Source organism: Sprattus sprattus (assembly GCF_963457725.1).
Source record: "Sprattus sprattus genome assembly, chromosome: 9".
Classification (NCBI taxonomy): Eukaryota; Metazoa; Chordata; class Actinopteri; order Clupeiformes; family Clupeidae; genus Sprattus; species Sprattus sprattus.
In genome coordinates this window covers 9038589-9051088 of record NC_137928.1, presented here as the reverse complement: position 1 = coordinate 9051088, position 12500 = coordinate 9038589, and the positions used below count along the sequence as shown (strand labels likewise).

Genomic DNA, 12500 nt, shown 5'->3' with positions numbered 1-12500 from the left:
GAATGTCAGCTCCACTCATCTCCTGTCGCCGCGAGGCTCCTCGGTGGAGACGCAAGTCACACGCACAGATGCATGCGTGCACACACACACAAATGCACACACACACACACACACACACAAACACACACACACACACACACAACACAAACAAACCTGACCATTTCAGGCACAATCACACATTTGTCTTGAGTCATACATTTGTCCACCTACTCATAGGGCACATATACACTTAAACATAGCATGTTCTCTCTCAAACACACACACACACACACACACACACACACACAAAGAGAGACACACACACATATTTCAAGGGTCTGCAGAGATTCCCATGAAGCAAATGAAACTTGAAACGTGTGTGTGCCCTCAGCAGCACTTTGGCCTCTTGAGCCCACTCCTCATGTGGTTTCCCTTGGCAAGACACAATCTGTCACAAACACACACACACACACACACACTGGCCTCCGGCCTCACATGAGCTGTTTCAAGTGAGCGTCGCCACAAAGAGGGGGGGGGAAGGGACATATTTTACCCGCTGTGCCGACAGACGGCCACTGGAGGAGGATCTAAGGCCACGTCAACGCATGTCATGCCCCCCTTTGCCCCCCTCATACCCCCGCACCAGAGAGGTGGCTCAGGACTCGGCAGGACTGGGGTGGCACCCTCCTGGAAAGGCCTCTGGAGGTTAGCGGCTGATTCCGGTGGCTTGCCTGCGGGCGCCGCACTGGGTCAGCCGCAGAGGATGGCCTCCGTATGGCCTGGCCAACCCTCGCTGGGTTAAGGCATTTGAAAATGGCAGGCTACAGGCAACGCAGGTTTAAAAATACCAGCGGCCTTTGTGCTGCTGAGAGAAGGATGGGTGAGGCCAGCCTCTCTGAGCGCAGCAGGGGCAGCGGCGGGGGCTAGGGCGAGGGCGAGGGCGGGGGTGGCCAAGATGCGGGGGAGCGTGCGACTGCGTGGCCAACCGTCCTCAGAGCGGTCGGTGAGGAGGGAGAGTCGGAGGGGAAGGGAAGGGAGGCAACTAGAGCAGCACATCAAGTAAAGAAAAAAAGGAAAAAAGAAAATCGTTGCGGTTACAGTAAAGACATTTTTTTCGCAAACATTGCCGCAACACAAGCACATGAATAATGTCTCTGGCAGCAAACAAACATGTCAAGCCCACAGTGTACTGCCAGGAAAAAAACAACATGGCTACTTTTGGCTTTGTGAGAATGCTACACGCTTTCCACAGCGTCCTCGACACAGTAGGATAGCGCTACTGAATTGATGAACCGCACAGATAAAGAGCTCGTGAAAGAAAAGAGAAATGGAGAGAGAACGGAGAAACAGAGGCAGAGAGAAAGCTCCGCTGCATGGGCAGAAAAGCCCCAACTCCACTCATGCGCAGTATCCAACCTTTAACGCTACGAGACTCATTTCTTTTGGCCGTGTATTTTTCAAGGCAATCAAATTATGTATTCAGAGCTTAGCCACCCTGGCATTTCGAGCTTTGCTTTATGAGTGAGTGTCTGCGCTGAGCTGACAGTGCCCGCTGACAGTGCCCGCTGACAGTGCCTAGATGGAGGGGTTGGAAGCGGGACGACCGCGGTGCCAGCGGTGCTCGCCACGCTGCCTGGAGCTTAGCATTATGGCGGGCGTGTGGAAGGAACACAACACCTCCTGGTAATAACAGCTCTCTGGCTTTTCCTCACTGTTGTGGGCACGGGCTGTGGATGGCATAAATACCCAGTCAATCCTCCAGAAGTCATGCAAAGAAGCCGCACAATCCCTTCTTAAAACACTCCCCCCACACACACACGCACACACACACACAGGCATTGACATATATGTGTTCGCTCACACACACACACACACACACAGCAATTCCAAGCTGAAGCACATCCAACACACTGGAGTTTTGGAGAGCTTTGAGCTGCTGAATGGCTGGCGTGTTCTTGTTTGAGTCTCACAGCATGACACCCCATCTCTCTCTCTCTCTCCCTCCCTCACTTTCTCCCTCCCTCTCCCTCTCTCTCTCTCTCTCTCTCTCTCCAGCTCGACTCAGAGGGCAGACTTTGGGAAGAGTGTTGGTGCACGGCACTTCAAACGTAACCTTGGCGGATAGGAGTGGGCAGAGAAATGAAAGGGAATAGAGGAGCATTCTGTCTCACTCGCAGTCTCTCACTGCCGTTAAAAGGAAAAAAGAAAAAAAAAAAAAAAAAATGAGGGCTGTTTTCAAAACTTCTCATTGGGGCCCATTTTTAAAGTTCTCTTCACCGAGGGCTCTTTTACCCCCATGTGTGACCCCGAGGTGGGGACTGTAAAGCTGAATGGGTGTGAAAGAGTGTGTGTGAGTGAGAGTGTGTGTGAGTGTGTGAGTGTTTGTGTGTGTGTGTGTGTGTGTCTGTGTGTGTGTGTGTGTGTTGGGGGGTTGTACACAAAGGCTGAGGTGTACTGGAAGAAGAGTGTAAGGAGGGGGAGGTGTACTGAGGCTGGTGAATGGCTATGATGTATGAATGCCATAAACGTGCTGGTAGTTCCACTGAAATGAAACTCAATCCCCTGTGTCATGGCGTCTTGTCTGTAGGAGAGTATGAATGCCTCCAGAACACGCTCTAAAAATGAACACCTCCACTAAAGAACATGCTTTTTTTCAAATGAATTCCTCTAGAATGTTTTCTGATAAAACAAATCCCTCCGCTACTTAAAATGTTCTGATAGATTGAACACCTCTGCTCTACTGTGAGGTGCTAGCTTTGTCGGTTAGCGGCGGTATCTCCGGCGCGTGAGACTGACCCTTGCGTATGCCGGCGTAGCTGGTGCTGAGGCCGCTTCTCTTCTTGCGGTGGCGGTAGAGCCAGATGCTGAACACCATGAGGATGATCCAGCAGGCGGCGCCGATGCCGGCGATGAAGGCGGGCTGCTTGACCACGTCGGAGATCTGCTGCGACAGCGTGTTCTCAAGGTCCACACTCTGCCTCACGCGACCGGCCTCATCTGAGACGGAACGGAGAGAGAAGAGAAGAATTAAGTTACAAAACACAAACGAGGAGGAGAGAGAGAAGGGAACACCTGGAGATACTTTGAATAAATTAGAGATTAGGCAGTGAAGAATAAAAGGAGTGAGAGGTAGAATGGGGACGGGTCACATGAGGAAACAACAAACAACAACGCAAGGTTGCTGAGGTGCTTAAATTACATCGCTTCAAGCTGAGAGGGGAATGTGTATGTGTGTGTGTGTGTGTGTGTGTGTGTGTGTGTGTGTGTGTGTGTGTGTGCCTGTGATGCCAAAATGACATTCAAAAGAGAGATGCAAGGAAACGCTAAACACAAAAAGGCATAAATAAGAGGGCTGTTGAGATTGGTGACACCAAAAGACCTCTTTCATCTTTGCAGGTGTGTGTGTGTGTGTGTGTGTGTGTGTGTGTGTGTGTGTGTGTGTGTGTGTGTAAGTGTGTGTGTGTGTGTGTGACTTGAGGCAGTTTTCAAGTAGTGATTTCAGTTCTCTTCTGTTTTTCATCTGTTGACAGTAAAACTCAAGTGTGGCCCCCTCCTGAGTCTCACATCAGATTTACACAATCTCTCTGGCCTTCTTTAGGCGCATCACACACCTGAGCTCATGTGCATCGCAAACACAGACACACATAACACAGAGGCAGTGAGTTCTCTTAAGAAACAGAGATGAAATGATTCCAAAAGAGGCAAGTGTCTTCATCACACAGCTTCTGTGTAGGATGGAATTGTGCATTAGCCTGTAAATTGAGCTGAAATGAATGAGTAGATTATGTGCAAACTGTCTGGACTACTGCGTGTATAACACAAGACAGTTTCTTTTTAATCTCATTCCTTCCTCTCTCTCTCACCCTCTCTCTCTCTCGCTCTCTCTCATCCTCTCTCTCTCACTCTTTCTCTCACTCTTTCTCTCTTGGATGAAACAGAGCTGTTTTGCCCTGCCCTGAGAGATTCCTCCGTGTTGCATAGCTAGCCTCCTTTCTTTTTTCTTCTTCTATGGGCTCTTTCTGCTTTCTTTCTTTTTTCCCCCCGTCTTTTTCATGTTTCGTTTCATGTTGAAGTCACTTTTATCTCTCCGGAGACAGCGGCAGCCAGCAGCCAGCAGGTTTCCCCCCAAAACAACAGCATAGTGTGTGTGTGTGTGTGTGTGTGTGTGTGTGTTACTACCCACTATCATCTCCTCCCTCTCTCTATCCCTCTCTGCCCTCCCTTTTGCCCTTTATCTCTCATTCACTGTCGTTTTCTTCTCTCTCTCTCTTTCTCTCTCTCTCCCTCTCTCCCCACCTGTACAGGCAGTGGACTCCTCTGGCCTGGTCTTCTCTGTAGGAGGAGGATGCTAAGGAGTGTTTGTGACTAAGCGGCCATTAAAGCGGCACAGAGCCGATGGGAGAACCCTTGCGGTGTGACAAATGCATTGTGGGTCGGTGCGCAGGGGGCACTCCTCGAGCCAGACAAAACTCTGTTGGTCACACTTCTCAGTTTCCCTCCTCCTCCCTAGTCCCACCAGATGTTCTGGAGCTGAACGAGTGGAGGTTCTCTTGTGATAGATTGAATGTGTGTGTGTGTGTGTGTTTGTATGTGTGCTAAAAATGTCTGTCTCTTTCTTTGATTCCACTCTATTATCTTCCAATCTCATTTCAGTGTTGCTCTCTCTGCTGTCAAAGTTGCTGTGTTGTGTGTATGGTGGGTGTTTCATGAATGTTTTGAAGCTTGGATTCAGTTCAGTAGTTCTGGTCTTCTTGTCTGGATCTTGTCTTGACTTTTTCCCTCACTGCGAGAAGCGGTTGAAGTTCAGACGACTTCACAGGAACGGAGCATCCTTGAGTGCAGTGGAGTTTGGCAACCTTAATGAAGACATTGCGACTCAAGAAAAAAAAAAAAAAAGAAACAGCAACGTCGTAAACATCCGCTAATGTGTTCTCTGAGCGCTGCGTTCCCAGAGCTGTCAGAGAGTTCACAGTTTATGCCTGCGTTTCTGAGGAAAAGTTGGACGCCCGAACATAAAGACGACAACACTAAAGTTTCGGGGCGAGGCCCACCGCACTGATAACATTCGCACGCGGCTGCAACTTCAATGCAATAACTTTGTTTTTTATAGCTGTCAGTTCGAGAGGGCGTGCGATTCATACGAAAAAACTACGCAGAGAACTCGTCAAACATGGCATTAAGAGATTAACGATGCGCATGTTTCTGCCGTTCCCGCCTCTCCGGCGAAGTGATAGCGGGGGAATGATGCGCTAATGATCGGCCCGTAATTATTTCAATTACACATCTGAGACGTTACTGCTAACAGCATGGGGGCCAGCGTGCTGAGGCTTGTGGGAAGACTGCGTTTCTCTGCAGAGGCGATAAAAGGCTTACATAATTCATTCTTATTAGTGTAGCAATTGATGTGGATTAAAGGCTTTGAGGCAATCAATAGCGATGAGCTCTGAATCATGCTACTATTCTATGATAGAAAACCATGTAGTGCTGTGTGTGTGTGGATATGGTAAGTAAAGGTGTATATGTCTGGGTGTGTGTGTGTGTGTGTGTGTGTGTGTGTGTGTGTGTGTGTGTGTGTGTGTGTGTGTGTGTGTGTGTGTGTGTGTGTGTGTGTGTGTGTGTGTGTATGTGTCACTGAGCGCACTGCTCTGTGTGGGTAAAAATCGTACTGTTCCTATATTTCCACTAGATGGCACTAATGCATCCACCTCACACACTGTGCACCTCGCTGCAGTTCACTTAAAGCCCTTTCCTACACATAAACACTTACAGGGATCAGGGGATTAACCCCCGACCTGAACTGAATTATCTGCATTAGCTATGGCCATCATATCCAATAACAATGTTAATACACTTACCACTGCTAGTGCTCTGGCAATTGTAGCAGGCCTAATAATCTTGGTTTGATTTTAAAAAAAGTCTGTTTTTTCTTGTAGTTTGCATAAAAAGAAAGAATGTGAATTTGATTTATACCAAAAGGTATGACCATATGATTAAACTTACCATAGTTTATCATACCATAAAGAAATTACTAATTTTATTGTACTTGTACCCAGTGGTGTAGTGGTTCCTAGAGAAGTGGGTATACTCTTAATTTGTTTAAGCAGCCCATACAGCACAGGATAAACGCCCTGTTTTGAGAAGTGGGTATACGCAATGCTGACAGAAAAATAAGTGGGTATACTCCGTATACTTCCGTATACCCTGGACTCCACCACTGCTTGTACCCAAATATAAAGAATTCCACACAGCATCTTCATATACTGTGTTCTGTAGTACTTATGTTATGTGTAGTACTTAGTGTGTTCCTATGTTTTTATGTTATGTAGCAGTACTTACTTATTGTGTGTGTATGTTTGTGTTTTTATGTTTTTATGTTTACTGTATGCACCTATGCACCACAACAAATTTCAGGTAGGCGCATACCTACGTGACAATAAATCTGTTTCTGATTCTGATTAATACTCTCTCCAGGCTGGGCCGTGTGACCGTCTCCACTCACCGAGCTGGAAGTAGGTGACGTCGCTCTTGACTCCGGGGCCGGCGCTGGTGCCAGCGGCCACCTCAACGCTGTAGCGCACCCCCGGGGCCAGGCTGGGGATCAACACGGACAGCGTGGAGCCGTCCACCGTGCGGTTGATGTGGTGCTTGCCCTCGTTGCCCAGGCACCAGACCTAAAGGGTGGGAGTGGGGTGGTGGAGGGGGGGGAGGGGGAGGGGGCATGGAGAGAGACAGAGGGGTTCAGATATTAGGGAGTCTTACTCAAGCCCTGATGTCCACTCAATGTAAATGAAGAGGTGAGGTAGAGGTATACATATAGAGAGACACAGAAACAGATGAGTGTGGATGTTCCAGTGGATGTCTCTGGAGTAGTCTTAAGAACTCGGCAGCAATCGTGGTGCAGGTGCATTGAGATCCATTACGATGCTGCCTTAACTTGGCTCAGGGTTGCTGTAAATGCAAGTCAAACTACTCAAATCATCCGCCCTGTGACCGCTGGGATGTTGATGTTTGTTTATGTCATTATAGTCTGGGGAGCGAAAGAGCGAAGAGAGAGAGAAAAAAATAACTGAATGGGGGGGAAATCTATTGTTTGTTGGCATAGCTTGATTCGGAGCCGCATTGTAACAGGCCGCGGAGCACCGTGGTTTTACCCCGTAGTTTAAATCTTTGCTCTTTATTTTTCCAAATGACTTTCAGATTTCCCACTGTTTGAGTATTCGCTCCAGCGTTTGATTCCTGCAGGGGTCCGACATCCGAGGAGCATTGCTACCAGGGAACAAGGTCTGCCTGCCTCCCTTTCCCCTCGAAGGGCAACGTACAGGGGCCTCAGCGCAGACCTCTCAGCAGTCAAAACACGCGACCCCTCTGCCCTAACCCAGTGGAAAACAAGCCCGGACCGCTAACCGGCAGCATAACACAATTACTGGCCCAAACGCGAGCTCCCGCGCAGACAGAAAGGTGATCCCTCTTTTCCGCGGTTAACTCAATTTGGGGGGCTCGCAGCGCGAGTGCGGCATCGACTTCCAAACCCCCGGATCTGACTGTTTTGTTTTATAGAGCACTTTCCTTTCTTGAGGAGAGAGAGAAAAAAGAAAAATGCTAGCAGGGCTGAGACATTTCTCTGTTCTCCTGGGAGGAGGTGGTGAGTGGAGAGGAGGAGAAGGGGGGGGGGGGGGGGGGGGGAGGGGGTTTGTGAGGAGCTACACGGGCCCCCAGAATCCTCAGCGTGCGGGTGGGCGGGCACAGTCCTTTTGAGGAGAGGAGCCACCGAGAGAGGTGTGTCTCTCTCTTTCTCTCCCTCTATCTTTCCCTTTCTCTCTCTCTCTCTCTCTCTCTCTCTGTCTCTCTCTCTCCAGCGCCAGATTTAACAAGCGTGAAATTGCTCAACGAACCTGCCGCCGCCAAAACGTTTACCTGGAATCTGAGCGGGGGGCTTACACCTCTCTGAGCAGCCAGCCTCACTGAGCTCACACACCCTCAGCACACACATCCCACAGGCTCTCACACACTCCTACATTCCAAATGATATTACCATTGAAAGTACACATTGGGAGGGAATTAAAACGCCTGGCCCACGGCGGCAGAAGATATTGGTGGTGTGTAGTTCATGTAGCCAGCTACACACACTGTGGTGGTGGTGGTGTTGGTGTTGGTGTGGGGGGGGGGGGGGGGGGGGGGGGTGACTGGGCCTGAGCATGTTGCACAGGTCAACCAAAGGGCAGGGGGAAATTGGTGGGTTGTACTGTAGTAGATGAGCTCATTAACGAGATGCCACCTTTTAAAAGATCATACTATATCTGTGTCTCCATTCCAAATACGCTAATCACATTTACGAAGAACAGTTTCCCCCAGTTTTCGAAGAACCTAGTTGCATTCATCCTGTTGAGTTCTGAACTGCCCTGACTCCATTCCAGGGCTGTCTAAAATGAAGGGAATATGAATATCCGTGGTTATATTGCCTGCACTAAACGATAAATCATGGAGTAATCAAGTTCAGGCACTTAGCTGATAAACTGACTAATGCTGTCTGAATTAAAACATGAAATATATGTACTTTATGCCAGACATGAATGGAAACACACAGAACACAGAAGGTCTAGTAAGAAAAGCATGTCTACCAGCAGATGGCGGTGTCTCCCAACAATTCCCTACGTTTGGATTCTCTGTGTTTCTGCATTGAGATGCATAGCTCAAGTCCATATACCTATACCTACTACTACAACTGAAGTGGAAGTGGAAGTGGAACTGCTGTAAGATGGACACCAATAAGCTGTTTAAAACTAGAGTATGACTTCAGATAAAAGAGTAAAATAACTGACCTCACCCTCATTTAACATTTACACATCTACCATTCATTCATTCATTCATTCTCTCTGTCTGTGTCTCTCTCTTGTTGCATGAGGCAGAGCTGAGATGACTTTACCTTGTATTCCTGGACCACACCATTCTGCTCCTCCTCTGGAGGCGGTTGCCAGGAGACCAGGATGGCAGTGCCATTGTCACCGCTCTCTGTCACAGTAACATCCTGAGGGGCAGCGCTGGGAGCTGAAATAAGGGAGCGAACAGAGAAATACGAGTTTAAACTCACATACACAAACACAGTGAATTTGCACACACACACACACACACACACTACACACTCACACACACAGACACTACACACACACACACACACACAGATACACACACACAGACACACACACACACACACACACACACACACACACACACACACACACACAGACACACACACACACACACACACACAAAAACACACACACACTCACACATACACACACACAAACCTCTACCGAGTAAAACCTGTGTTTGTCCTCAAGCATTTGACTCACTTAGATAAAAGCTTTTGCCCGGCATGAATCAATCGAAATGTTAATCTGTCGGTTGTGCTTATCAATGGCTAATTCCAAGTGAAATAGAAAATCAATGCTGGGCTTAATGAGAGTAAATAGTCCCTTGTGTAGACAGGCTGTGGGCTCAAAACTAACTTACTCTCTTTACGGCTCCCCTGCCAGACCACAGACGCATTTAGCATAGCAGGGCTTTGAGAGAGAGACGGAGAGAGAGAGAGAGAGAGAGAGAGAGCAAGAGTGAGAGAGACAGAGAGAGAAAGAAAAAGAGCAAGAGAAAGAGAAAGAGAGAGCGAGACAGAGTGAGAGAGAGAGAGATAGAGAGAGACTGAGAGAGAGAGAGAAAGAGAGTGAGAGATAAAGAGAGAGAGAGAGAGACAGAAAGCTGTAGACTGTAGATTAAGAGGCTGGGAATCCTCCCTCTCTGATGACTGTGTTTGTGCAGAGCTCAGAGGGACGTCTGCCGTGTTCGGAATGTTTGCGTGTGCCTCTCTCTGATGACCGTAATCCATACGCGCACAATTACCAGATCCACGCTTGACGCCATCGTCTGAATTCATAGAGCAGCTGGCACAGCAGCTCACCTGAGCAGGGTTGTCCAATCCCCCCCCCCCCCCCCCCCCCCCCCCTCTGCCCCCCAAACAATTATCAACTGGATTCACACCATACGCAACTTAGCGTGGGAGTGATAGCACATCAGTGTGTCTACTTCCTTGAGTCAGACACACACACAGAGGCTTTTAACACATCTCCACGCATTCTCCTTCTGCAATCATTCATTCTTTCCTTTCTTCCTCCTCCCGGCACAAACGACTTCCTCAGCCTAAGTGTGTTCCCCCTTTTTCTCACCCTCACACACACACACACCACACACACACACACACACACACACACACACACACACACACACACACGCAATTTGAGCTCTGGGCTAGTACCAAACCCCAGAGGATTTCCAGAAACGAACGTAACCACACCCATGGAACAATTAGCACACTATTCATTTGTGCTTGTATTTTGGCTTCCTCGTCTTCTGTGCGGGTTTTCCTGGGGTACTATTTCCAAAAGCTGACGCAAAACAGCCTCCCTTTCTTGGTCAGAACACCAACATGATTACGTTTAAAGCACAAATCCTGTTTCTCTTTATGCCCGCAGCAAACAGCTGCTTGAAGCATGGAGAGAAGGATGCACTGCACATAGGTTTACTGAAATAGTGCAGATTAAAAATAAGGAACAGCAAAACACCATGTCAAAATGAAATGAAAGGAAGAAAAGAAGAAAGACACATATTCAATGGGAGGACGGTTAAAAAAAAACAGGTCTTTGTTCTCCTACCTTCCTCCAGGGTCTTGGCCAGTTTGACGTCGCTGTCCGTTCCCTGGAACTCGTTGAAGAAGGGGCGCATTTTGAACTCGTAGGTGGCTCCGTTCCTGAGGCCGGGCACTACGGTGTTATCTTCCCCCTGGGTTCGCACCTCAAACACAGCCCAGTCCCCCCGGGGCTGCCCCTCAGGCACCGTGAGCCGGTACATCACCTTGTAGCCCTGGATGTATTGCGACTGCTGCTCGACCTGGAGGTGGATCACAACAACAGACACAGTTTCACTTGTGCTGTACTGTACTCAAATGGGAAATAATGTCACTGTGTTAGCCATTCTGGTGCAAGGGGGCCTCAGTGCCATATGTGTGGTAACCTATTCAGTTGTGTATGACACTGTGGTCATAATAGAATGAATAGCAGTTTGCCATTCAGCCATTGTGATGCTTGAGGCCTGACAACCGTTAGTAGGTAGCATGGCAGGTCATCATCCAGCCATATATGCACAACTGTGCCATCGTGGAAGGAGACGGAGCCATTCTGGTGCTGGAGACCTGATTGTAGTGTCTGGCAGGGTGGCGGCCCATCTAGCCAGTTTGGTGAAACTGTGCCGGTACAAACTGCAAACGAAGCCATTCCAGTTCAGGAAGCCTGACGAATGGATTTGGCAGTTCAGTGGCGGCAGCAGCAGCCATCTTATTCAGCCTTCCAGCTGGGCCGTGCGGAGCTCCCGGCAGACCGCAAACCCCATGAGCTCATAGCCCAGAAGGTTCCGTGCAGTCTGCTCCTGGAGGGAGCGTGCCAGGATCAGCACCACAACCCAGCCACCGCCACTTGTGTACCTCTTAGAAGGAGCCACGAGCCTCCACACTGCATGGATGCAGCAGAGCTAACTATAGTATACATGGGCTGGGGGGGTAGCATGGAGTAGACGTGTTTTCAGTGAGCTCCTGCCAAGTGCAATGTAAATTTAAAGCACAGTTCAGCGAATATTTTGCGAAATATCTTTCATATCATACTTTTAAAACTTTAAGTTGACGTTTGCATCGTATCCTGCCTGAAGATGACTGATCCTCGCTCCAGACGTGAGACTTCGAAGACTACTAGCACTACTCGCCCAAAGCCAGAGAGCATGGCTAAAAGGTAGTGCTTACAATATTGAAATGACTAGCATCGAGACAGACACATTGGGTGCCACTAAGTTCGCGGACGCCTTACAAGTATACGTGGGCTAACGTTAATACATAAACTGATATACTACGTATCTCTAATGCTAAAGGAATCTTTCTCTGGCCTGAGGTGCAACATAAATGTGTCGTGCGATTAAATCACACCTCTGGAAATGTGTTCAGTGGGCTAGGCTACTGGTGCATGTTTTGCATCATCCGTACACGGCTCAGACACGATGTTGCATCAACACCAGCGACAGATCTCGATCTCCCTCTGAGAAACATGTGTTTCCAGTAGAGCGAGACAACACAACCGAGAGCAAACGGTTGGCAAACAGCTTGTAAAAGTTTTTAATGATTTCTTGCCTGATCCCACTCCATAAATACGGCTGTCAGCTCAGGTGGTCCTGATTAGATAGTCATAACTGCTACACACGCGTAAACATTCCCTCGCACCAACGCACGTGCAAAGAACACACACACTCACACACACACACACACACACACACACACACACACACACACACACACACACACACACACATGAGGCTGTAATTCACGCTAACAGAAAGTGTCTCTTATACACTCTTCCACACATTGGACCCAGCTCTGCTGCTACAGTAGTCTCTAACTGGAAGAAATGAGAGTGAGTCATTTTTTACTGTGC

The 12500-nt window shown here is 48.6% G+C and overlaps 1 protein-coding gene across 1 annotated transcript in view; it reads right to left on the bottom strand.

The window, feature by feature from the left end:
* Positions 1-12500, bottom strand: part of robo1 (roundabout, axon guidance receptor, homolog 1) — a gene marked incomplete at its 5' end in the record, with an annotated part of 218020 nt that overhangs the window by 22918 nt on the left and 182602 nt on the right. Inside the window, 4 exon segments of the mRNA XM_080844591.1 lie at positions 2776-2976; positions 6479-6650; positions 8903-9024; positions 10683-10917. Of these exon segments, the coding sequence (XP_080700717.1) occupies positions 2776-2976; positions 6479-6650; positions 8903-9024; positions 10683-10917 (730 nt within the window).